The sequence below is a fragment of the Aedes albopictus genome, chromosome 1 (assembly GCF_035046485.1).
Source record: "Aedes albopictus strain Foshan chromosome 1, AalbF5, whole genome shotgun sequence".
NCBI lineage: Eukaryota > Metazoa > Arthropoda > Insecta > Diptera > Culicidae > Aedes > Aedes albopictus.
Window position 1 is genome coordinate 164133007 of NC_085136.1, and position 27670 is coordinate 164160676.

Genomic DNA, 27670 nt, shown 5'->3' on the forward strand with positions numbered 1-27670 from the left:
TAGGTGACTATCTGCCAAAGAACTTTGACGAAGACCGCAAAGTGATCCAACGCCTGTGAAAAAAGTTATACCCTAGGTAAAGTGAGGATAAACTTTATTGTTGTTTTTCCAATACATGTAAGGGAATAATATCAATAATGAAATCTCAATACTTTGCCTCACTTTGCCTTCTTGGGTATAGCTTTTTCACAGCCGTCGGATCATTTCGCGGTCTTCAAAGGGTTTGATTCTTGAGCGTTTACAGCACCACCTAGCGGCAAAATTCGAAAACTTCACATTTCTGCATACATTTGGCCAAGTTTTCCCATACAAACTTCAAGTGTTTTGAGCGCCCCCTTAGGCTCAACCGATTTTGCTGAAATTTTGAGCGTAGCTTCTGGGAGTCCAAAACAACTGATTTAGGAGGTAAGACTTGTCATTTTTCGAAATTTGGTTTTTCATATAAGTGTGGGCCACCCTAGTCGGTATCCACGACCTCAGGCCCTCAGGAAGCAACATTTAATAAAACGTTATTTGAGAGCATTTTGGGCTTTAACAAAAAAATCCTACTGCACAACAACGAATCTCCCTTCTCTTACGCCGAAGCACTATTTAATTTGGCGGTTTTTGTAACCGACTGGATAGAGTGTACGGTCGACCTCCCCTTCCGGAAGCCTAGCTGCTTGCTCGAGAAACCATTTACACATTTAGGATGATCTTCTCGAGCACTTTCCCCGCTGTGTCGATCAAGCATATTGGTCTATATGCCGACGGGTTTTCTGGTGATTTCACCGTCTTTGGCAATAGAACTAGTCTTTGTCCCTTCCAAACGTCTGCATTAGCAGGCCTAAACATCTCGGACGCCTCTGCAGTGACTACTTTTAAAATCGGGTTCGGAGCTCCGTCCGGACGTGGAGCCTTACCTACGTTAAGGAATTTTGCTATCCCCTTTCCTTGTCGCAGTCTCCAACTGTCCTAGGATCATGACTCAGACAACCAGTAATCGTATCCAGCTTTTTACGCTATGATGAGGGGTGATTTAACTTTGACAAATCTTGCCGACAGCCCTTGCAGCATCAGAGCTCATCAAAGTAGTAAAAAATTTCAGTTCAACTCTCGCAAGCTGTCAAAAATTTTTACCTTCGTTGTTTGCAAGTTCTACTTTCAGTTTTTCTGCATGAATTAAATATTCAAATGTTTTTTCTTCAATTTCAGGTTAATGATTACCGTTTTTTTCGTTATACCCAAATGAAATAGACACGCAGATGAAGAAAATCATAAACTTACATCGGAGAACTACCAATTGATTTTTTATAATGACCGTAGAATCATCAACCCACTCAGCAGAATTAACTTTATCTGCATTAAACGATTTAAAAATGTAGTTACTCTAAAACCCTGGAGCGCGAAGCTCGTCCCATTTTTATTTTAATGTCTGAGAATCTGAGTAGTGTAAATAATCTAGCATAGAATGAATTGTCCAATCTACATTCTGGAGCAACGAAGTTGCGGGAAAGGTTGATTAGGGAAACGTTAAATATGCTAAATGATACACACAATTAGTTTGAAATCCTTATTACACGTTCGACACGAAATGATCATAATAGAGAATGACCACTTTTGTAACCTTTTGGGCTGTAAATACCGATAATTTTCAATAATCTAAATCCCATCTTCATGCAATTAGAACTGGAGAAAAATCGTTCGTTTAATATGATGCCGCTAAAATAACGAAATCGATCTTATATGAAATACGTATTCGGAAAGACAGAAAGAACGACACCAAGAACCAAAAAAAAAAATCAAACAAGGACTTTGATAGGTAGACAGGGTGAGCAATTTGGGTTTGGGTTATTAGTCCAAAGTTGCGACCATTGGAAGAAAATCGTTAGTTTTCCGACGTCCCCTACATGTTCTATTCCAAATGCTTTGGTATAACAAATAGAAGCGGCAATGACGACCCTGAAATTAAACAAAAAGCTTTTAAATATTATTAATTCATACAGAAAAACCGAAGGTAAAACTTATAAACAACAATGGTGAAAATTTATGACAGTTTGCTGGAGTTGAACTGAAATTTTCGACTACTCTGATGAGTTTTTGGAGCTGCAAGGGCTGTCGGCAACAATTGTCAAAATTGAATCACCCCTCATCATAGCGTAAAAAGCTGGATAAGATGTTGCATAAGATGATAAAGTGGAGGCCATGTAAAATGTACGCATATAGCCTATGCTTTATTATCTTATGAAACATCTTATATACGATAACTGGTTAACTGGGGACGCGATAACAAAAATTCTCAGTGATCCTTTCTAACATCTCTGAAAACTGCTCTGTGGCAGGCATCAAATCACGATCCTGTAGGCATTACTCCACGGATTTGCATAGACACTTTGACAGAGACCCTTACAGCAGGCTTTTATGCTTGCCCTTATGCTTATGCTCGCTCCTAGGGGCCGTTTATAAACCACGTACACTTTTTGGAGGGAGGAGAGGTCTGGCAAATAAAGGTCTGGCATACAAATTTCAAAATTTTTGTATGGACAAAAGTCTACGAGGGGGGAGAGGGGGTCTGGGATGACCAAAATTTGATCTACGTGGTTTATGAACAGTCAACTTAAAAAAAAGAGATATTCTCTGCGATGAATCTGTGTAAGGGGAAAAATCACACAATTTAAAGCTTATCAATAAATAAATCAATAAATTACTTGAATTACTTGGTCCGCCCAGAAAGGGATATAATTGCTGTGTATGTTTATCAGTAGGAAGAAATTCATACTATATTTGTAGCGATGCCAATTCTGTATTTTAGCTCTTGGTTATATGCAAAGCTGAATGACATAAACCAATAATAATTCACAGGAGCCTGCCAACATAATCAATTGCATTTTGCTATTGCAGTGGTAGACCACATAAGAGGTTAATTCTTAACACCACGACAGAATCGATAGGCATTGCGGTAACCATGATTGTTCAATCGTTCGTGACGGATACACCATCGGGCAAAAGCCACCCCGTCTTCATCGTTAGAGCTTCTTTCCTCACGTACGCATCAGTTCATGTAATTGACCCAATAAGATGTAATACATGTTAAATATACGTGTTTGCAATAATTATTCAACGGAAAAGTTTCCAACCAGAACTCCCAGACAGAACTGGGTCTACACAATCAAACACGTCCACATACATCTACCCACACACCAACATTGTGTAAGATACAATTGACCGAGAGGCAAACTTTTTCATCTTCATCAGCAGCGCAGTTCTTCAGTCTTATGGACTGAGAAGGTAGGCGGTGGCGGGGGAAGGAAGGGAAAACTTTGTCCGAACGGAACACAACTCCGGTTCCGGGTAACATCCGCAAAAGTAGCATCCAACGCAACGAAAGAAGCCACAGCTCGGACTCGGACAAACGGAACCAGCCAGTACAAAACTCGTAATTGGGAGGCATGAACCATGAGCAAGAATATTAATGAAGACGGAAAAATACTTTGAATCATTTCTGTGGCTTAAAAGTTTTCGCCTCTGATTTGAGGAGGACCGCAACTTTGTTTTCTGATTGCATTAAATTGTGTACAGGGCTGCAAATTGATTGCCGGTGCGAAAGTTTTATAATTATTGGGGATGGAAAATTGTATTCATGTAAATCACCTGCCTGCCTCAATGCGTGTGGAAAAGTGACAAGCTTAATAGAATATTCAAGAGTGACTGCTTGGAAAGCTGAAGTTCAATGGTGAAAATGACCGAAAGATATTACAGTCGAGTCTCCTATTAAACGCTGCCACCTACTTTACGCCCACCACAATTCCTCAGCTGTCTTGCACCCAACCCAGCTGATTTCTTTAGTGCAGATACTGCCCCACTCGCATAACAGTGTCATATTTGCTGGGTTTTTGTTAGTAGTAGGCGCATGGACCTGGATTTAATCATAGCAACCCTATATTACACATTAAAAAATAAAACTGTCATTCTATGTTCAACTCTCGAACCAACCGGTAGTTCTTTCTACGGCGGTAACTAAGAGGTTTTGAGCCCAGATTACAAAACTTTCACGTAACGGAAATGTTTACCGCAAACCCTGGAGTAAGTGGAACGGGAGATGGTTTCCAAGCAGCTGTCTGAAGAAGAGAGAATCCTCAAGCGACTCATTACAGTCATAGTTTTTCCAGTTTACCTTCAATAGAGCGATTGACCGGCCGGGACAACTGGACAACATGGAATTTCGCCGTTGAAACGTTCCTGGAATTAGAGGACCTGTGGGAAGTTGTGAAGTCCCCTCCTGTAGCTGAAGGACACGCTGTGGTTGATGCAGTCAAGGACCGTAAGGCTCGCGGATCCCGTAAACTACGTTCATGTTAACCTTGCGTAACTCGCGCGGTTCGCAATCATCGTCAGCACTACGCTAATGCTGAATACAAAAAGTGAGATTTTTTCAACGTGTTGTACAAAATACAACAGCGTGATTGCTCGAGGGTTAAAGATGCGAAGACGGCTCGCGAAGTGTGGGCAAAACTGGAAGCCGCTTTTGAAGATAATGGGCTTACCAGGCGTGTAGGTTTGCTGAGGAAACTCATCACTACAAGTCTCTCATCATGCGATTCAATGGATTCCTACGTCAATAAAATCATCTCTACAGCGCACCTACTACGCGGGGTTGGATTTAAGATATTCGAGGAGTGGATTGGGACCCTCCTCCTAGCTGGTCTACCTGAAGAGTACAAGCCCATGCTGATGACACTGGAGAACTGCGGTATCCCGATCACTGGCGATGTTATTAAAACAAGACGGCGTTTGTTGGTAAATGCGCACACCCGTATCGGCAAAGCAAGCAAGGCGTAACCTATCCGAGGTCAGCTGAGCGTGAGCCACCTAAGGGACCAAAATGCAAGCACTGTCACAAATTCGGCCATATCGCGAAAGATTGCAGGAAGAAGAAAGGAAATGCATTCTGCACGGTATTGTCCACCAACAACGATGAAGAGAACGATGCCCGGTACTTCGACTCAGGAGCTGCAGACCACTTCACCAAGGACAAGAAGTTACTGACGGATCAACGACCGGCAACTGGAACTGTACTAGCAGCAGACAAGGCACCAATGAAGGTCGAAGCATTGGCGTAGCTAGCTTTTTCTTTCTTCTCACTCATTCTCCTAAACAAACGCCGCAAGAAAGAGCGGGATACAAGAGGGGGCCCGTGCCCCCTTTTCATCCTTCTCTTTCTCGTGTTTGTTTATTTAGGAGAGTGAGTGAGATAAAAGAAAAAGCTAGCTACGCCAATGGGTCGAAGCATCTGGAGTTGTCAAGCTAGCAGCAAGGTGTTGTCCGAACGAATCTCCCATCGTAGTCAATAATGTGAAGTATATCCCGAAGATGTCAAATAATCTGTTATCAGTGAGCCAGATTGTTCGTAGAGGCCATGAAGTACATTTCAACAAAGATGGTGTGAAGGTGATCAATCCGAGCGGAGCAGTAATTGCAACTGGCGTCCATGTATGTCCTTCGTTGAAGACAAGACAAGACGAATTTTCATATACTTCTTGGAACGGAAATCTGAAGACGAAGTTATTGAAATATTGAAGACTCTGAGAACTGACAACGGTAAGGAGTGCACTAACAATGCGTTTCAGAACGTACTGAAGAACCATGGCATCAGACACCAAACGTCGGCTGACTACAACCCGGAACAGAACGGTATGGCTGAGCGTGTCAACTGCACGATCGTTGAACGAGCGCGCTGTATGTTATTCGAGGCGAAGTTACCCAAATCCTTCTGGGTAGAGGCGGTCGCAACTGCTGCGTATTTGGTCAACCGATCCCCAACGAAGGGACAGAATTAAACCCCAGAAGAGGCGTGGTCTGGTCGAAAGCCGGATCTATCCAAGATACGCGTGTTCGGATCCAAGATCATGGCCCACGTTTCAAAACAGCGGAGAAAGAAATGGGATGCCAAATCAAGAGAATCGATTTTCGTTGGATTTGAAGAAGACACGAAAGCGTACCGGCTGTATGATTCCGTTAAGAAGGCTGTATTCAAGAGTCGTTACGTCATTTTCATTCATGAATCAATGTATGAAGGTCAGAAGCAGGAAACGAGCATTTCGAACCAAACAAGGACTCGAAATTTCGTAAGTCTGGACTATTTGGCAGAAATTCCTGTTGCTACCCCGGACATTGTGCAGCCACCCAATGCTGAGGAAGGCGGACACCAGGTACATAATGATGACGTGATTCAAGTCGATTCTGATAATGAAGATTTGCAAGAATCAGAAGTTTCGCAGTATTTCTAGCAAACTGAAAGCAGTCATGAAGATAGTTCTGATGATTCTGGTGACGTGACTATAATGGCGCTCCCTCCACGAACAACTTCAAATCCACCGTTGTCACCAGTGTTGAGGCGCAGTGGACGGGAGCGCGCATTCCCCGGCAAGTATAATGACTATTATTAACCGAACAAAGGTCTATCGTCGTACCCTATTACAGATACGTCGCGAGTAACAACCAGTCGTACAAACCCGCAACTCGATCGACCATCAACCAGCCGTGCGAACCCGCAACCAGAGATCAATGAGGGATCCCATCCGAATCATGGTTTGAAAGCAGTACGGTGCATCAGAGATCCCCGAACTTCAACAGAAGCATTGAATAGCAACGATGCGCAGCTGTGGAGAGCTGCCATGGATGAGGAACACGAAGCATTTCTAAAGGAACTGCACATGGGACCTAGTGGATCTACCAGCTGGAAGGAAAGCGATTGGATGCAAGTGGTTATTCAAGACCAAGGTAGACGAGAAGGGAAATGTCGTCCGGTATAAAGCAAGGATCGCGGCACAAGGCTTTACGCAGAAGTATGGCGTGGATTACGATGAAGTTTTCGCGCCGGTTGCCAAGCAAGTTACCTTCCGTTCATTGTTGCTAGCCAGAGAAAGATGTTCGTGAAGCATGTGGACGTGAAAACGGCATATCTCAACGGAAAACTGGAGGAAACAATCCATATGCGAGAACCCGAAGGATACGTTACTGGATCCGAGCGTAAAGTTCGTCGTTTGAAGAGGAGTTTATACGGATTGAAGCAGTCCGCGAGAGTCTGGAACCGGACGGTTGATTCAATTTTGAAGAAACTAGGATTCAAGCAATGCCGGACGGATCAATGTTTGTACAAGCGGAAGACTGCAGGAGGAGTAACAGAATTTATTCTTATTTACGTAGACGACATGATCATCGTAACAACATCTGAACAGGAATTCGAGTCGATCTACAACCAACTGGAGAAGAATTTCGCCGTGACAAATCTCGGCGACATACGAAGTTTCCTTGGGACCGCGGTCGAGAAGGATGACGACGGGTACAAGCTAAACCAACATGCATACATCCGCAATTTGACTGAGCGTTTCCATTTACAAGATGCGATGCCCTCCAAGATGCCAATGGACCCATGCTATCTTCAACAGAAGGAGGAGAAAGAGCCACTATCAATCAATTCGCAGTACCTCAGTCTTATCGGGGGTCTGCTGTATATAGCAGTGCAAACTAGACCGGATGTATCCCTAAGCGTTACTGGCCCAGAAATCTAGTTCACCGAGTCAGCATGACTGGAATGAAGCGAAGAAGGTTCTTCGATATTTATATGCCACAAGAGACCACAAGCTAAAGCTAAGAATGTCACGGGAGAAACTGTGTATGTACGTTGATGCTGACTACGCTGGCGATTGCAGGGACAGAAACTCGAATTCCGGTTATTCGATCAAGTACGGAGGAGGTGTCATCGCTTTGGGGCTCGAGAAAGCAGACAAGCGTAGCCTTGAGTTCAACTGAAGCGGAATTCATTTCCCTGGCAGAAGGTTGTCAAGAGCTGAGTTGGACGAAACGACTGTTGAAGAAATCGCTGAAGAAGACACAGGACCAATTATCGTATTTGAGGATAATCAAAGCTGCATAAAACTTGTGGAAGGTGACCGGATCGAACGCAGAAGCAAACATATTGATGTACGGTATTTCTTTGTACGAGATTTGCAGCAGAAAGAAGTTATCAAACAATGCTAGCCGACATTCTCACAAAGCCACTTCAACGAATACGTTTGGAGACATTGCGGAGGATGATCGGAATATAACCAGATCCAATCGAGGAGGGGTGTTAGTAGTAGGCGCTTGGACCTGGATTTAATCATAGTAACCCTGTATTACACTTTGAAAAACAAAACTGTCGTTCAACTCTCGACCGGTAGTTCTTTCTACGGCGGTAACTTAGAGTTTCCTATTCATATGGGACTGTTATGCGAGTCGGGACAGGATAGTGCTTACTATAGGCTCATCACTTACAAAAAATGAACTAAATTGGTTAGAAGACAGCCTATAAAACGCGATGGGTGTAAAGTGGGTGGCAGCGTCTAATAGGAGACCCGTCTGTACTTGATATTGGATGCGTCTTTTGAAATCATAGCAATGAAGCATCTATGCCATTCTGTTTCCCTATAGGCATTACATAGAGTATTATAATATTTACCGTGCACACTATTAGTCGAAAAGCGAATTAACCATGCGTCTCCATGACTATTCAGATGCAATCACGTAGACGAGGAGAAAAGGCGTGCTCCAGTATTTGTTGATATTTATGTCTGGGATTAAAGAATGATTATTGAACATTGCTCATCAATATCTCAAAAACGTGCTTCACCAACCCTAAAAAAATACTTCAAATAACAGGAACAGCTATCTTCTTAAAACAGCATAATTGTTTACATTTATGGTATATACATAGCTTATGAATGTATCCCCAGAGACACATTCATCCATACCCATTTTGTACAACAAAAGGCTTGAAATTAATGTGACCTAAGAACTGACTAATTCTGCCCGCATTGAAGTGATGCGACACATGAATACAGTCGTAAATTGTTCACCTGTAACACGCCCTTACTGTGAATAGGAACTCCCCCTGGCAAATCTAAAGTTAATGTTCACAGACGTCAATGCCAATTTCCACGCCGTAGCTTCCTTCCTGTATCCTTTTGCTTTTTCGCATCCGCTGCTCAGCTGCCGTCGCCGACGCCCCACGGCCCGCCGCTATCGAGTCGCAGTCCAGCAAATGTATAGCTCAGGTCTATTACGTATTCAAGCGTTTTACGACATTATTAAACGGCGGAAAAGCACGCTGCGTCGCACCACATGATCCACACCCATCCGCCAGTTTTGGTTTGGTCCCGATTGTAAGGCACAGCTGGCACTTTGACGGCACACCTACCACACCATTTGGACTTCACGTGGAGACAAATTGGAATAAGAACCACCACCACCACAAACGCGCCAGGTATTGAGGAGAGCAACATCGTGGCGCGCGGATAATTTAATGAATGCGGCTGGGAAACATCGTGTCGGATGAGATTTAACAGGCCCCATAAAGAGGCTGTTGAGCTCGAGTGTTGCTTTTCTTGCTTACCACCAAGGGGGGTGCAAAACAGAAGCCACTAATTGCCATTCAGTCGGAGAAAGATTTGCTGTCCGGGCAACTTTTTGTCACAATGTGCCACCTAGTCGTATTTCAATGCCATATGGTGAATACAGTTTGAATCATTCGATGAACTTGTTGCTGATTTCTGTAACCGAGCTTTTTCAACATTGTATGCATAAATATTTATGAACACCCTATATACCGGACACCAAGGGTTCATTCACAAATTTCATAACGCCAAAATTGGCCTTCCCTGACACCCACCCACCCCTTCGTAACATTATTTATATGGGGAAAATTTTTATTTGTTCGGGCTGTAACACCATGAAGGACACCCACCCACCCCCTCCAGCGTTATGATATTTGTGAACAAGCCCAAATAGAAATGATCTTATCAGTTGCATATTCAAAATTTCCTAACATTTCAATAATTGCTACTGATCCATAATCACTTTCTGGATGTCTATTTTAACAATATTTTATTTTCTGTGTACCAATATCTATTCCTACATAAACCTTAGCATATGTGCTAAATAAGCACAGTGCTGCTGATTAACCCTTGAGTGATCGCGCTGTTGTATTTTGCACAACACGTTGAAAAATTCTCGCTTCTGTATTCAGCATTAGCGTGGCGCTGGCTGTGGTGGCCAACCGCGTGACTGCCGGAAGGTTAAATAAGAACAGCTATTCTTCGTTCGAATGACTGTGACTGTGCATTATGGTCCTCTTGTAATTTGGAGGGTTGGTGTACTGTCCCGGGTCGCCTGGTTGTGGCGGTTCGCCCTGATGATGCTGGTAGGCTTAATCGAAGTACATGAAGACTGGCTCGGTGGTACAAGAAGCTGTCTTGATTGGTGCTGGTAGGTTTTCTCGGGGCTTTGGGAAGCTGTCTGAGTGGCTAGCTAGGGATACAATCCTAGAGGTTGCGGAGTCCACATATGGCAGACCTCGCTTGGGCGCTCCTCTGGCTTCCAATGGACGTTCTCGGGCTCGCTGACGGCGTAGATGCTCATATGATGTTGGTGTCTAGGTTTGGCCAATGCAGCTCGTAGCGTGTGGGCTATCTAGTGGGATCGATATTCTCGTAGAGGCTTAATCTATGGTCTTGAAAGGCAGTCTTGCCAGGAAATTTGATCGATAACGTGGGTTCACATGGAAAACACGGTGTTCTTGATCTTCGGATCTCGACTGGCAGTAATGCCGGTAAGTCGGACCGCAGTCGGACATCCCGGAAAGCTGGGAAGGTCGACCCGTCCCAGATTGAAAGGAACAAGGGGTTGCGGCCATAGTTAGGTCCTCAACAACCACAATTTAGGGCGGGTCAGGTAGCTATTGCAGACAGGGATGGAAAATGATGAAGATTGCAGCTGAGCGGACACAAACCAAAACAAACATACTCGTGAACAACAGGGGCCCGAGAATACTCGCACAAGCACTCGCATGTGGTTCGCGAAGCTTCGTGAGTTTTTTTACATTTTGACGAAAAACGCATTTTAACGACTGACAGTGCTACTGCTTTTCAGGAACAATGAAGCATAAAGCATAAGTTTATGTTGAATAATCACTGGATTTGCTATTATAACCACAACAAAATGCACTTCCCGCACCTCCACTAGTACTTCACGAATAAAAGCTCATGAGTGTTTCTGTTTTTGTTTTGCTTCTTACTCACGAAGCAAGCGGGTGCGAGTAAATTCACACACTGTTTACTCTCCGAATCGTGAGTAAGCCTTGTGTTGGCTTTACGCTCGCGAATTGCTTCATGAGGAGAGTAATTCCATCACTGATTGCAGAGGTTTCCGGGATGTTATGTTCTGCTATGCAGAAATGCCTGAACGAGGAAGTTTTCTAGAGGTTTGGAAGTGGCAGAGCCTGATTGCCAAAGGCTGAGAAACCACCCGGAAACTCGTCGGCATATAGAGAAGGCATACAGAGAAGGTGCTCGTAAAGATCATCCTCAACAGATTGTTGAGGCACACGGTTGTTGCCCGGCATTCTTGCAGCATGCCCAGCCCAACGTATTCTTCAGACTTTGGCCACCTTTTGGATGCTGGGTTCGCCGTAAAGTGCAGAGAGCTCGTAGTTCATCTTTCTCCTCTACACACCATTCTTCTGCACACCGCCGAAGATCGTCCTTAACACGCGTCGCTCGAAAACTCCGAGTGCTTGCAGGCCCTTCTCGAGCATGGTCCATGTTTCGTGTCCGTAGAGGACCACCGGTCTTATTAGCGTCTTGTACATGGTGCACTTGGTGCGTGGGTAAACCTTTTCAGACCGCAGCTTCTTCTGGAGAATAGCAGGCACGACTTCCACTGATGATGCGCCTTCGTATTTCACGGCTAGCATTGTTGTAAGGATCCGAGATAGACGAATTCCTTCACCACCTCGAAGGTGTTCCCGTCTATCGTCACTACTACCTAAACGAACCCGGTCGTGTTCGGTTCCGCCTGCCAGCATGTACTTTATTTTAAACGCATTCATCAACAGTCCGCCCTTTGCTGCTTCGCTTTCAGTACAGTTCTGCCACCGTTCCTAATGTTCTGGTGATGTCGTCCGAAAAGCACGAAAAGCCCCCGGCGAGATTCGTAAGAACTGGATAGTTCACCCCAAACTCTTACGCAGTTTTGCACACCGTCCATCGTTGCTTTAATCAGTTTAGTCAGCTTCCCAGGAAAGCTGTTTTCGTCCATGATTTTACATAGAGTCTGTGCGGTCGATACTGTCGTTTGAAGTCGATGAACGGATGATGCTTTGGAACCGGGTATTCACGGCATTTCTGGAGGTGATGATCTGGGCCGTTGTCGACTGACAACATTCCGAGTGGTCGCCTTTCTTGTGAATGGGGCAAACTACCCCTTTCTTCCACTCCTCCTGTTCGGTTTCCCAGATCCGGACTATCAGCCGGTGCAGACAGGTGGCCAACTTTTCTGGGCCCATTTTAATGAGTAAAGCTGCGATACCATCCTTACAAGCTGCTTTGTTAGTTTTGAGCTGATGAATGGCATCCATAACTTCCTTCAGCGTGGGAGATGGTTCATTTCCGTCCTCCGCTGCACTGGTGTCATCGTTTCCTTCGTTGCCGTGGTCTTCCGTGCCTACGTTCTCCACGCCATTCGGGTGATGATTGAAGTGCGGCTTCCAGCTTTCGATCACCTCACCCCAAGCACCACACTTGGTTACAAAACAGTGACGGCAGCGTATGTAAGGGTTGTACAGTAAGTCACAGTGACTTCTGTGCAACCCTTACATACGCGGCCGTCACTGTTTTGTAACCATGTGTGTTGCTTGGGACGTCCGTTCGTCAAGAGGCCTCCGTCCTTATCCTTTTGGTAGAACTTCCGTGTTTCTTGGGAATGGCACAGCAGTTCCATTTCTTCGCACTCCGCTTTTTCCAGGCGGTGCTTTTTTCTCCCAAAAGAGGCGGGTCTGCTGTTTCCGCTTCTGCTAGTAACGTTCCACGTTCTGTCGGGTCCCTTGCTGCAGCAATGCCGCCCGCGCTGCGTTCTCCTCCTCCTAATCCGTTCTGCACTCTTCGTCGAACCATTCGTTCCGTCGATTCCGTTCCACGTATCCGATGGTGCTCTCGGCTGCGTCGTTGATGGCGGCTTTCTCTGTACTCCAGCAGTCCTCTAGAGAGGCATCATCGAGCTCGTCCTCGTCCGACAACGCGGCCTCGAGATTCTGCGCGTATGCTGAGGCGACATCCGTTTGCTTCAGTCGCTCTAGGTTGTACCGTGGCGGTCGCCGGTACCGTACATTGTTGATGAAGGAAAGTTTTGGGCGCAGTTTGACCGACCATCACCAGATAGTGGTCGAAGTCGATGTTGGTGCCACGATAGGTCCTGACGTCGATAAAATCGGAGAAGTGCCGTCCGTCAATCAGAACGTGGTCGATTTAAGATTCCATCCGCTGTGGTGATCTCCAGGTGTAACGATAAGGGAGGCTGTGTTGGAAAAGGTGCTACCTATGGATTTATTCACAAAAGTCATAACGCTAAAATTGGTCGTTTTCAACACCCAGCCACCCCTTCGTAACACTGTTTATATGGGGAAAAATTTATTTTGTTCGAGCTGTAACACCATGAAGGACACCCACCCACCCCCTCCAGCGTTATGACATTTGTGAACAAGCTCTACGGCCATGTTTTTGGCAGTATCAATGAGTCGTAGGCCGTTTTCGTTCGTCTGCTGGTGGGCGCTGAACTTTCTAATCGTCGGTCTGAATTCCTTCTCCTGGCCTACCTGAGCGTTTAGATCTCCTATTATAATCTTGACGTTGTGGCTTGGGCAGCGGTCGAACTGAAAGTGTAGAATTAGCATAAGTTAAAATACACATAAATACAAACAAATAAAAAAAAGCGGTCGAACTCGCGTTCGAGCTACGCGTAAAATGCGTCCTTGTTATCATTAGTTCATCCGGAGTGTGGGCTGTGCACGATTATTTTGCTGAAGTTGTAGAATCGGCCCTTGATCTTCAACCTGCATATTCTTTCGTCAATCGGCAACAATCGATCACGCGCCTCTGCCCATCACGATGAAAACTGTTCCAAGCTTGCATGTGTTACCGCTGCTTTGGTAGATGGTATGATTACCTCTAAACATCCGCTCCATGGATCCTGTTCAACACACCTCCTGCAGCGCGACAATGCCGAACCCGCGGTCCTTCCGTAGATCGGCGAGTATGTGGGTGCTCCCAATGAAGTTGAGAGATCGGCAGTTCCACGTACCGAGTCTCCAGTCGCACGTCCTTTTTGTTCGCTGGGGTCGTTGCCGTTGATCTCGGTTCGTGTTATTCTGTTGCTGATTTTCCGTTACAATGGTGTTTTACGGCTGGCTCGTAGGGCCTGACACCAACCCCTTACTTTCCGGAGAACCATAGTGCACAGTTGAGCTTAGAGCCCTTCCCTGGCACTCGGACGTTGATCAGCCGCCCCTAACATGGGGATCAGACGCTGTTGTGAGCCACTCCTCCTGGAGAACAGACGCTCAGGTTTGCAGACGCAACCCCCCCCCCTCTTCCCTGTCAGCCTACGACTAAAGTTCTCACCGGGGTTGGTTACCTGATCTTCTCTAAGGTTGCTCATAGTTTCCGGCCGGTACCACGAGGAGATAAGGTTTAGAGTTGCTGGGCGATCTGTATTGCGAAGCATACCCAGCCTTTCCGTGCCAGAAAGATGTGAGAAGATTGATGTGATTCTCCGAAGGCATCGGGCAGGATAACGATAGCTGCTTGAGACGTTTGTTAGACATTCCGTTTGTGAATGTTGGTGAGCTTCTGTTTCGAGGCGAAAATTACGTCTGCTACCACTGCGTCTGCCCAAGTTCATGCGAATGTCTGAGTGTTTGGGTAAAGTGTGCGGCAGAGGGTTCACACAATGGTGCGTGGATGCTGTTTGTTAGGCGAAATGTAGTGGATTACTGTGAAGGCGTGGCACAGTTCGCTGGTTACATAACATGTAGGCGTGATATGATAGATGATTGATTATACTGTGCTGCGAAATTGGAAGGTAAGGAAATTGCTTTTTCAACCTGTTTCTGGATGAAGCGTTAGCTACAAATATTTAAGCGAATGTAGAGAAGAAAGAGAATATGGGGATAGAAAAATACAAAGTAGAGGGAAAGGGACGAAACAAGGATAGAACTCAGGACCATCTGCATAAAAATCAGAAGCGGCAGCCATAACGCCACTGAGCCCATCCATTTAAAATGCAAATAAACAGTTTCAGTAGGAACTACAAATACATCCAAAATAATCCTTGCAAAACATAGATTGTCCCTCATGCAGCCAATGCAATTGGAATCCACAGAATTGTTGTTGCTTTTCACTGTTCAACGATTGCAGTCACTTTCAAAACTATTGTGCAATGAAGCACATTCATTGCTGCGAATTTTCCCACTTGCCGTTGTTGCCATGAAATGCCATAAACCAAATCAATATCGGATAACCCACACAACACGAAACAAGTGCCAAAAAATACTTACGCTCAGCAAATTATTGGTCAGTTTCAGCGATTTGACCGACTGCGCCAGTGCCGTTGGGATGTGGCACAGTCCGGTTCCGCTGGCGTCCAGCTCTTTCAGGCTCCACGATGCCACAAACTCGTGCATGACCGGACCGAGTCGCACATTCTGCGCCAACGAGAGGCCAATCAGTGCCGGAATGCCCTGCAGCGCCCGGATGGAACCCGGTCCGATGTCATTGCGCGACAGGTCCAGAAATTGCAGATTCGGCAGATAGGAGAACGTGTCATTTTCAATAACATCGATTCGATTTCCGGCGAGGTTCAGATGCTCCAGGTTGATAAGATTGTAGAAAATGGAGCGATTCAGTCGGTTGATTACGTTTTCGGAGATATCTAGCCGGTGCAGCGAGCGAGTGTGGAAGAAGAAACTTTTGTCTATGGTTTCCAGTTTGTTGCAGCTGAGATCCAGATCGGTCAGATTTCGGAGCATTAGGGAGGAACGGGTGGCATCACTGGTTATGGCATTGCAGGAAATATCCAACCGAGTCAGTCCTTGCAGGTGGGTGGTGGATAATGACTTTATATGATTGCTCGACAGATTCAAATATTTGAGGGTGGGAATCTTCAGTGCGACTGCTGTGGCGAGGTTATTTTCTGACAAGTCCAGCCATGACAAACTGGAAAAGTTTCTCTGCACCAGTTCCGGAAGTTCCTCCGATAGGTTATTTCTTGATAGGTCTAACGCACTAATATCACTGAGGTTGTAGTAGTGACTAATTTCGTACTTGGTCTGCCTGTGGCTGTACTGTGATAGCTCTTCGGATAAACGTTGGCCATCTGTGAGACTTTTGTTGGATAAGTTTAGAATATTGAAGTGGCTGTTTGTACTGGCGTTCCTGGGACTCCGCTTCCATCTCACATTCGCACTAAACCGGGAGTCACGTTTGCTCTGGAAGTGCTTAACATCGTAATCAGACTTTACGGGAGATAAACTTTTATCGTGGCTATTGACATAAAGTTCTCGCTCGAGCATCCGATTTCTATGCTGCACAGCGGGTGTCTGCTTATTGTCTGGTGTGCTTCCGGCGCTAGCGGTGTCAGAAATCGATTGAAATTTGCCACTTGGGTTGCCCACTCCGACACTGGCAGCCGTGCAAATAATTAGCAAACATGACGCATTTATGATTACATGTCTCATCATGGACCGGCTTTGGAATGCTGCCACCCTGGACATTTTGAACATGTTCATTATTTTCACAAAACAGCGATTATAATTACTATGGTTATAACTATTATTACAACTACGCTATGCTTATCACACACAAACTGGGAGATCGTCTCTTGGCAGCTCGGATCTCCATATGGCACTAAAGTTGTCTACGGCCGACCGGCGATGGGATGATAAAATTGCTTCGATACTGTGTGTTTGGCCGCATGGGAGTTGATGGCTACCTCGGTTCGGTGGATATGACACACGAAGATATTAAGTTGCGGTTCCTGAAATGACAGAGGAAATGAAAATTAACATTACATTGTGGTAGTTAAATGACATAAACCGGAGCTTATCATCATTCTGTAATAAACTGAGGGTAGCAATTTGCGTTATCGTAAATGGCTTGGAAGCAATTTAATGTGAGTGACATTTCAATCATCACATATTAAATGCTCTTTTGAATTCCAGATTCAACAAATAAATCATATTTGTCTGAAAAGATCACAGCAAAATAGATTAACACCATCTATGGATTTCTGCAGCTTAAACATTCTTATTTCTGCTGATAACTTTGTCTGATGTTATGTGTCTAAAAAGCCCAGATGATATATTTTTTTTATCTGTATTAACGAGATTTTTGGCCCTAGGCTAGTTCATCTCGGGGCCCACGCTTTACTTCCCTTCCGAAGGAAGAACTCACATTTTGTGAGTTCGTCGGGAGTGGGATTCGATCTCAGGTCCTCGGCGTGATAGTCAAGTATTCTAACCATCACACCAGGTCCGCTCCAGATAATATTTTCTTTGTTCATTCGTTAATGCTTCCTGCGTCCTCATGGCTATTGCCATCCACAATATCAAAACTTTACATACCGGTAACTGACTGCACCTGACCCAAACTGTTATTGCTCATTATTTACCACTTTTTCTCCGCACACCTGCCGATCGGTGAACCCTCTCCAGTCAAAAGGAGCATCCCGTTAATCGTCTTTTCCACTTCTTATTATATTTAATTTTCAGAAATCCCACAACGGCCCAAATTCGGGCAGTTAGCACTCACAGGCTGTAGTCACAAAAGAAGTAAAGGTATTTTCACCGGAAAAATGGCTTCATTACGGTCCAATCCCCTGGAGGAGCCTTTCTGCCCCCGATGACGACTACTCTACTACATTGTATAGGGGCACCCCCTTCGAAGAGGCCTGGAGCGAGCGCATTATTTGATGCTTCTTAGAAATCCCAAAGGCAGTACAAAGCGACTTCAAAGCCGCCGCCGCCGCCGCCGCCGACTTACTGGTTCTATAAATAACCGCTGCGTTATTTTTGCGGTACCTACCCCGACTCAACACAAACCGTTATCGCAACGGGGGTTGCAAAATTTTGTTCAAAAAAATACAAAGGTTTGGAATCAATTAAAATGGGAAAAAGTGGAGAACGAAACAAATTACTCGGCGGCGAACAACGGCGCTGTTGCGGAGAATAATGAGGTATGGGGTTGGATTCCCTTTCCAACGTTATACCATTTTATGGGCAAAAAGTATCCCTAAATGATAAATCCTCATGCCGAGTACCTAGGTGTGGATAGGTGTGGATGGGCAGAAAATCGGAGGGATTGTCAGTAATAATCGTTATGATTGAAGCACAAGCAATCTCTTTGGACCACATGACCACAATGAAGAGTATTTTAATGGTTCTTGCAGACCATTAACTTTAGCTCCACTCGATTCCTCATTGAAATGGAATAATGTTTTTTAGGGTCTTATAGGGCTCCAGAGCCCTCATGTAATATATAAAATAGTGTTATACGTTTAAAATATCGGATCTGATTGATATCATATGTAACTAGTGGGCGATCCCTGCCCAGCACTCGTGAGACCCCCTTCCTTCAACTGCCTCAGGGTCGGCGTACGCGCTTGACTATCGCGGCCAAGGAAAACACTTAAACACTTTGCTTAATCACAAACCCACTTAATTCTTGCTTCTACACACACAAACTAGGTACCTTTATTGATTGCTCTTTCTCCCACTTTCCTATTAGCTATCTCCTACCTCACTTTTCCTTCTTCTACGCAGTCGTCGGGGGCCCCTTCTTCTCGCTCCGCTACTTCACCTTTTCCTTCGTATCTCCTTCGGTGTCCTTCGCTGTCGCCTTCCGTTGGGTTGGACGGCCGTTCGACCAGTCCGAGTCACGACGGTTGGTTGAGCGCGTGAACTCCAGGACACGCTTTCAAAATGGCCAATGGTTCTCGCAGGGTTCAGGCGTACTTCCGGCAATCCTCCGGGTAAACTTGGAAGAATACGCGGGTAAGTAGGCACAGCGCTATTCGCAGGTAAGCACTGGCTTTTAAACTTTAGCACAGGGGTTCTATTGGGGAGGTTTTTGGCGGTTAATGATGGGGGTGGTCAGAATAAGGATTGGCTTTGGATTACCTGGATGATATTCCTCAATTGCTTCTTCCACTTCGCACTTTCGCTCGAATTAAATGACAAAATCACTTTTACTTCCAGAATGGTTTCAAAACTTAGCTTTTGCTTGGTGAGCTCACGTCTTGCTTTCTTGAGATATGCAACGTAATTGCCTGGGTTAGCGATGGCGATTCCTTCTCCAAGCCTTCGACCGTGCTGTAATCCGCCCATCATTTTCGCCCCATCATGGCCCCCTTTACACCACCCACTATGGCCGCCCAACATGTCCTTCTGCGACGTCTGGTGGTGAGTAGCGGAACTCATAGCTGCGTTATATCACAGTGGGTGTTGGGTAGTGTACAAGTTCAGACATTTAAGGACTTCCTTGGTACAAGATTACAACACAACGATAAACAAAATCACGATAATCTCACAAATCTTGGACACTTCAACACACCACTGGTTACACATACGACTAAAATAAAAAGCTCATACTAGTAGGCGGAGATAAGTGAGACCAAGCGAGACAGAACAAGCCGTGGCAGCAGTGTTACGACAATCGAGGATACCTTTGATGTGGCGGTGAAATTCGTCTTCTTCGATTTCTTGGTAACGGCAGACAATAACATGAGCCGTGAACTACGAACACGCTGGGCGATTGCCCGCCATCGTCTTGATCTGTGGCCAGGTTAAAGTTCTATCGACTTGCTTTATTTCTTTGTTGAGGCTGAGCCGCCATAAGCCTCTGGACCTGCCTCTGCAACGATGTCCTGCTGGTTTCCAATCTAACGCTTGCTTGCCGATTTTGTTCCCAACCCTGCATACAGTAACTCGCTTTGGAGAGTCCATCACGGTAGCATGCTGGCGCTTAGCCAGTTTCCCGAGTGGTCCTCACCACTACCATTGTCCTCGGAAGGCTGGTAGGGTAAACTCCACGACCGCGCCCAACTGTTTTGCAGATATCAAGAACTGATGCCTACGTTCAACCAAATCTGATTTGCTGAAGGCAACGGTATTACTACCCTTCAGGCCCTATCAGCTGCACCAGAAGGTTGCTGACAGTACGGTCTGCACCTGCCCCGGCCCTTACCGGAGATCCCTTACGGACTCGGATTCAACTCAGTAGACCGACGCTACGACAGCAACGCTACCTGGACTTCCCCTCCGCCGGCATTTAATCGCTGTAAGGGTCGATTTCGACTGCAGGATACCAGTATACGAAGCCGCCTCTGAACCTCGTATCGCGTGTGTGTTAGCCATTCTCCGAGTTCACGCGCCACCTCCTCTGTTGTTCCAAGACGACGTGGGTGATAGCCGTTGAAATGGTATTCCAGCCGAACTCGCCCCTGTGGAGTTGTGTCCTCCCCGCATGTGGCATGCGGTCACGCATTGTGCGAAAACGCGGACACACGAACAAAACTTATTCCACCGTTTCCTCTAAACTTGCACTAACCGGACATTTGAGAGAAACGCATAACCGAAACGATGTAGATACTGTCGGAAGCAACCATGGCCTGAAAGGACCTGAGTTAGCTGGAATGTTACATCCCCATGGAACCTGTTAACCCAACTATCTACCCTCGGGATCAGCCTGTGTGTCCACCTTCCTTTACTGGAACTATTCCACGCGTGCTGCCATTTGACCATGGAGGCCAATCTGGCAGCCCTGCGTATGCCTCTTGTGCCGCGCATTTTGAAGCACTCTATGTCTTCCCTGATAAGGATACAATACCAGTGATGACGCAGAGTGTATAGTGTGACACGGTACGGTACGCGCGCGCTACCCTCAAGTACATTAGACTGTAAGTACTTTTCAGCTAACCACGGTAGCTTTTGCCTGAAGCTGATCCGCCTACCTTAGTATTGACGTAGCGACACTAGCCAGAAGTTTGCGCTTGCTGGCATACACCGCAGAACTATTGGACATCGTCCGGGACAGTGCCACTAAAGCTGTGGAGGCTCTATTGCAGGCGTAAACAACGTGGCTATCGAAGGTAAGCTTATCGTCGATCCTCACTCGGAAGTGTTTGACGCTTCGAAGTGATAGTGCAATCACCTACACAGATCACCACTTGCTGCTCCGACCTTCGGTTGTTCACAAACACCACCTCAGTTTTGCGGTGAGCCAACTTCAGTTTCCTGGATCTCATCCACTCCTTCACAACCGCGATCGAGTTGACAGTAATCAATTCCACTTCTTCGATCGATTCACCGTAGTCGTCCAGCGTAATGACGTCAGTAAAGCCGACGATCTTCACTCCCACCGGGAACTCTAACCCCAGCACCTCATCGAACATGACATTCTAAAATACCGAACTCAGAATTGAACCTTGTGGGACCCCTGAGGTTATGTGACAGTATTTCCGACCCACATCCACATCGTCAACTGGTACTCGATCCTGGAAGTAACCATTTACACCCTCGGTGGTGTGCCTCAACATTTTATTGAGGATGATCTATTCGAGTACCTTCCCCGCCTTGTCGATCATGCATATTGGTCTATATGCCGACGGGTCTCCGGGCGGTTTCCCCGCCATTGGCAATAGAACCAGGCTCTGCTGATCTGGGAAAACTCCCAGGTCCAGGCATTTCTGCATAGCAGACCTGAAGATCTCGGGAGCCTCTGCAATAGCTATTTTCAAGCGGCCTTTCCTACGCTAAGGGACTTTGCAATCTCCGCAAGTTCCACATCGGTGACCCTCTCCTTATCGCCAGCCTCAGTCACCGGCTGTCCTATAAAAGGAGGTCAAATACTAGGATCATGGCGCAGATAAAAAATCCCTCGAAGATCCCCTTCAACATCTCCGGAGATTGCTCTGTAGGAGCTGACGGATTTCGCGCCAACTCGAACAAATGTTGGCAGCACCCTCTCAGATTACAACGAAACTTTCTTGGTGTGTAGACCTTGCCCAGATAAGCCACTTTGCATACTCATTTTTCTATTTTTTTCTCGACTGACTTTTGAAAAGGGCTAAACTTTTTTTATGGATTTTTTTAAAATGTTTTTAATCAAAAAATGACTACTCCTACAAAAAAGTGTTGAATGGGTGATTATCACAAAATAAGTCAAATTTTAAGAAAAAAATACTGAAAAAATCCAAAATGAGCCCTACACTGAAAAAAATCATTTCTAAAAATTCAAAGTTGATTTAAAAAAAAACACCATTTTTGATTTTGATGAAATTTTGTCTCAAGACAGGTAATTATGTTTCCTACCAACCGTCCATACATCACAAGATGCGCACTTTTAAGGAAAAAAAGTTTTGCTAACAAAAACTTTTTCTTGTTCGAATGATTTTTTTTTCAGTGTATTTTGTTATCAACAATAAAACCAGTGAAGGCCATAACAATCCCAGAATCCAATGAAACTCAATTTTCTAGAAGATTTTGTGTTATTTATTCAATCATTTGGAAGGGTTTCCCTATACATAAAAAACTTCAAAATATTACAAATGCATTTTCTTAGGAAATGTAATGTTTGATCGCAATATGTATTGAAGTGCACTTTTAAATATACAATTATTTATAATTATGAATTTTTCAAATATATATATATATATATATATATATATATATATATATATATATATATATATATATATATATATATATATATATATATATATATATATATATATATATATATATATATATATATATATATATATATATATATATATATATATATATATATATATATATATATATATATATATATATATATATATATATATATATATATATATATATATATATATATATATATATATATATATATATATATATATATATATATATATATATATATATATATATATATATATATATATATATATATATGTGTCTTAGAGCCAATTTCAAACATGTTCTTTTCTATTTTTTTCCGATCATACTGAATATTTTTGGTTCATCTTCTGAATTAGAATACCTGTTTGCTTTTACTTTGTCGCCAGGAATAGGCAAAAAACTATGGAATTTCTGAGTGCCTGGTATTGTTTTGGCGTTATTATATATTTCTTCGAGATCTTCTGACATTTTAATGTACTGTTCAGTGGATACGTAACAGAAATTTAATTTAGTTATATTTTTTATCTGTCTGTACAACTGCCCAGTTATATAACTCTCGTGGAGTAGTTATGGTATTTCCATAATCTCGAGCAAGACTTGCTCTCTTTGCCATTCGCTTGAGAGTGCCACCAATAGCATCACTTTACCGTGGAACGTTGCAAAAAAAAATGCCATTCTGCTCTTAATGCATGCTTTGACTGGAATCTACATAGACTAGCAAAGTTCTTCTTATTTTTGTATTGTGATGCTGCCCCATCAGACATAAAATAAATTTTAGAAAAGTTCGTTAATTGTTTCATAAAATCTATCATTTTTGAGATGAACAACTGGACCGCAACTGTATCGTGAGCCATTACTTCCGATATGATAATGAAGCTTACATTTACAAGTTCATTATCTTTCATATAGTAAATTTCAAATGGGTGTATTGTTGCTTGAGAAATCACAAATCGCAAGAATTTCATCATCCTTTAATGTATCTTTTTTATTTCTGAGAAATGATGATTGTTGTTTATGAATAAAGTCGTGTGTTATAAGTTTGTCAATTTTATCAACAAGATACGGAACAAATTCATCAACAGGTTTAATAATCGTTTCTAAATTACAGCGATCAGTATTCAACCACTGCTGAAATATAATCTCTTCTTTGTTATTTGATTCTAATATCAATGTAAGTTCCTCTTCAATGTGTTCATTACAAGCACACTTTTTACAAGCACGGAAAAAGCAATTATCTGTTCTGGTTTAAATATCGCAAAGCATTTTTTGTATTATTTCATCTTGTGACACAATACTTATACTGTTGAACATTAAATTTACATTTTCATGAATAGTACATATGCATACATTATGTATACCTCAGAAACAAAATCATTTGTTCCTGGCATTGGCTTGCTGATATCATTACACAAGTTTACAAAATAAAACGAAAGTCGTGAACTTCTGTCAACGACCAAAATTTTTGAAGCACAATATAGTACTGATTTCGAAACCGATCTTCAAAAAATTTTAAGTAGAACAGTTTTTGAGTTTTAGCTCAATATCGAGTTTTGCAACTTTTCAAAATATGTGATTTACTTAAATCCAAATATATTGCGTTTTGTTCAACCAATTTAAAATCTTTTTCCATAAATTAAAAGCTGAATACAATACCATTCGATCATCTGAATACAGGGTTTGCGTCAGATTGATGAAATTCAAGATATTGGCGAGTTTTAGGGACGATCTTCTTAAATTTTAGCAAAATTCCCAAAATTTGTTGAAGAAATGTATTTTTTTCAATAAGAAAAAAACAACTTAAAAATTCTTTCTCGACATTTATTTGATATATCATATGTAGGCGAGTTACAACTAAAATTTTAGCTCAATCGGAGCATTGATTACGGAGAATGAGATGTTTGAAGTGAGCGACTTTGCTTAAAAATAGAACAAAAATCGATTTCAAATCATTAACCTTGTATGAAAAGTCGAAATTTTTTTCGCTCTACTGTATTTTTTTTTCCTTCGCGGTTTCGAACTTAGGGCATGATTCTACACCAAAAACGATCATCAGCTTATCGAGTTCAAAAATGCTGTAAACTAGTGTTATCATCAAACAATTCTCTTACTATTTGTTTTGTATCGTCATCAATACCATGCCTCCTTCTTTTTTCGGTGGTACAAAGAATACCCTGTTCATAAACACGATCCTTCACCTGCCTCGCCATATACATTGGTGCGTTAAACTCTCTTGTGATTTTATTTACCGACCAAGACTTAGGAAGTACAGATAGTATTTTAATCTGTTCGCTTCTGTCAGTTGTAGGGTGATTGAACTTATCCTTTAACTGCATAATTATCGCGTCATACGCCTCCACTTTGCCAACATCCGTTGAATCTATTCCGAAGATATTTTTTCGAACTGCTTTCGTAATCTGCAATGATTTGTTTATGCGATATTCCATACTTCTCATGTTTCTAGATGAGATTGGCGATAAACTCAATGTTTCAGCAATGGTATTGAGCTTCTCAATATTATGGGGACCCTGTAATTGATCTGTTGACGGAATTGACTCCAATGATGGTACCATATCTGTAAGATAAAAGTTAAGGTTAAAAATATAATAATGAATGCAGTGGAAAGTTAATGATAGTTATTTATGCAACGAGTTGCAAAAATGATTTTTTTTCGCACAAGTAGTACATTTATCCAACGAGGCTTGCCGGGTTGGATAAATACGAAGAATACTGAAAAATGTAGTTTTGCAACGAGCTGCAAAATGAGTTATATAAAAGAAGCTAACACGTTGAAGGCTTACTTACCCAGCTCATGTTCGATTTGTTGACCACTCGTTGACGGTTCTGGTTCTGGAACATCATGATGTTGCTGCCCACTAAATGATGGTTGCATAGTTTCGTCGATTCCATCCGATCGGCGTTTTTTCGTATTCGGGCTTCTGTTGTGACTTATCAATCCACGACATGACTCACAAATACTCATCGATTCGTCGATTTCATGCGTATATCCCATGGAATGAATTTTATCTATCAATCTTAATGACATGCCCCGTAGATTATGACGGTTGCACTTTGGATTGTTTATTTTTGTACTGCACTTGAATTTGTTGAATTTTGATTTATACGATTGATCCATTACTTTTCAGAACTGCCTTTAATAACCAAAGAGAAGTAACACGTTGAATGATACCGATTCATTTTCTTGTTTTGTTCATATTTGCTTTAGGTACAACTCTTGATTTGTTTTTTTTTCGATTAGGTAGTTCGAATCTAATAAATAGCCTTACCTAATATTAGGTAAGAACATGGGGTAGAAACGTTCGGGTAGAAATTACAGCAGCACGTATGAAATGCGTGTTCTAATTGTATACCGTCAACCCCCGTTGGTTTGAACGACAACTCATGCAAACCAACGGGGTTTATTTTTAATTTGAACTTCTAGTAACCCTGTGGGCATCGAAAAACACACTGATGGGAACCCTTTTCGCTGTTTTGTTTTGATACTGCGTTCCGTTTCACTCCGTTCCATGAGTAGAATGACGTTTGAACCATTTTTAGATTGAACGATGTGCAGATTAGAGGGGGTCAAATTAAAAAGTGTTCAGATTAGATGCGGTCAAACCAACGGGGGCAGACGGTATTGTTTCGTACTTCTAGAGTGCTGCTGCGTGAATATGGGTGCATTGCATTGTCGCATATGACACAATAAGTTTCATTGCATTTTGAGATTACTAGATACTTCACTGGTTTAGTTTGTTTTTAAAAAAGACACTGAAAAAATAATAATTTGGACATGAAAAAGTTTTTGTTAGAAAAACTTTTTTTCCTTAAAAGTGCCCATCTTGTGATGTATGGACGGTTGGTAGGGAACATAATTACCTGTCTTGAGACAAAATTTCATCAAAATCAAAAATGGTATTTTTTTTTTAAATCAACTTTGAATTTTTAGAAATGATTTTTTTCAGTGTAGGGCTCATTTTGGATTTTTTCAGTATTTTTTTCTTAAAATTTGACTTATTTTGTGATAATCACCCATACAACACTTTTTTGTAGGAGTAGTCATTTTTTGATTAAAAACATTTTTAAAAAATCCATAAAAAAGTTTAGCCCTTTTCAAAAGTCAGTCCAGATAAATTTTGAAGAAACTAAGTATGCAAAGTGGCTTATCTAGTCTTGGTGTACACACCCAGAAAGTTTCATTGTAATCTGAGAGGGTGCTGCCAACTCCGAATACGATTTGGGGCGAAATTCGTCAGCTATTACACCTCTCGTCTTGGCCATCACGATCTTGTGGACATCACCCCACGGGTTCGCATATGCACTCTGACAGAGACGCTCGAAGCACGCCTTTATGCTTGCCCTTATCTCGGCCTTCATTACGGCTTTTTCAGTGGCGAACATCACCCGCCGTTCGTTTCGCTCTTCCTCAGATCATGCTCTCTGTGTATTTCTATTTACTCTCTGCATCCGCCGCCTAGCCCATAGGTAGGCGCGGCGCATGTCCGCAATCGCTTGAGTCCACCAGTAAGCATAGTCACATCGCATGCACGCGAGAGCTACCAGCTCGATACCGTCTAAACTGAGTAGGTTTCGCTCACGGCGGAGCGTCTCCCTGAATACCCCTTCTTCTAGCCTTCGTCGAAGTATGATGTTTCCCACCTGCGAGGGCTTGGCCTAATCGCCTCTTTATCTACCCGCTGCCTGATGTTGTTGTAGTCGATACTGTAGCAAACCGCTGTGAGTGTAGCTATCGTCTACTCTCCAGTTGGATCTACTTGTTATACCAGGAGTACAAGAAACGTCAAAAATCGACTCCACACCTTTCCGAATAAAGGTACCCTTGGTACTAACATTAGCCAGGTTGACATCTAGTAGGGCCAGTGTCTTTCTAGCAGGATCTGAGCCCACTGGTTCGTGAAACGGTTTCCCCATTACACAGCCCAGGCATTAAAGTCACCCGCTATAACCACCGGCCTTCGCCTTGTTAGCACTGTAGTCACACAGTCCAGCATCTGCGTGAACTGCTCGATCGGCCACCGTGGAGGCGCAGAACAGCTTCAGAAAAAGACCCGGTTTACTTTGGCGACCTCGAAGCTGTTAGAGGTA

The 27670-nt window shown here is 43.4% G+C and overlaps 1 protein-coding gene across 1 annotated transcript in view; it reads right to left on the bottom strand.

Moving 5' to 3' along the window:
* The window catches only part of LOC109431513 (uncharacterized), a 269055-nt gene that overhangs the window by 40375 nt on the left and 201010 nt on the right, over positions 1 to 27670 (bottom strand). Inside the window, exon 2 of the mRNA XM_019707742.3 lies at positions 15407 to 16884. Within this exon, the coding sequence (XP_019563287.3) occupies positions 15407 to 16636 (1230 nt within the window). The 5' untranslated portion in view covers positions 16637 to 16884. The remainder of the gene's footprint in view (positions 1 to 15406; positions 16885 to 27670) is intronic.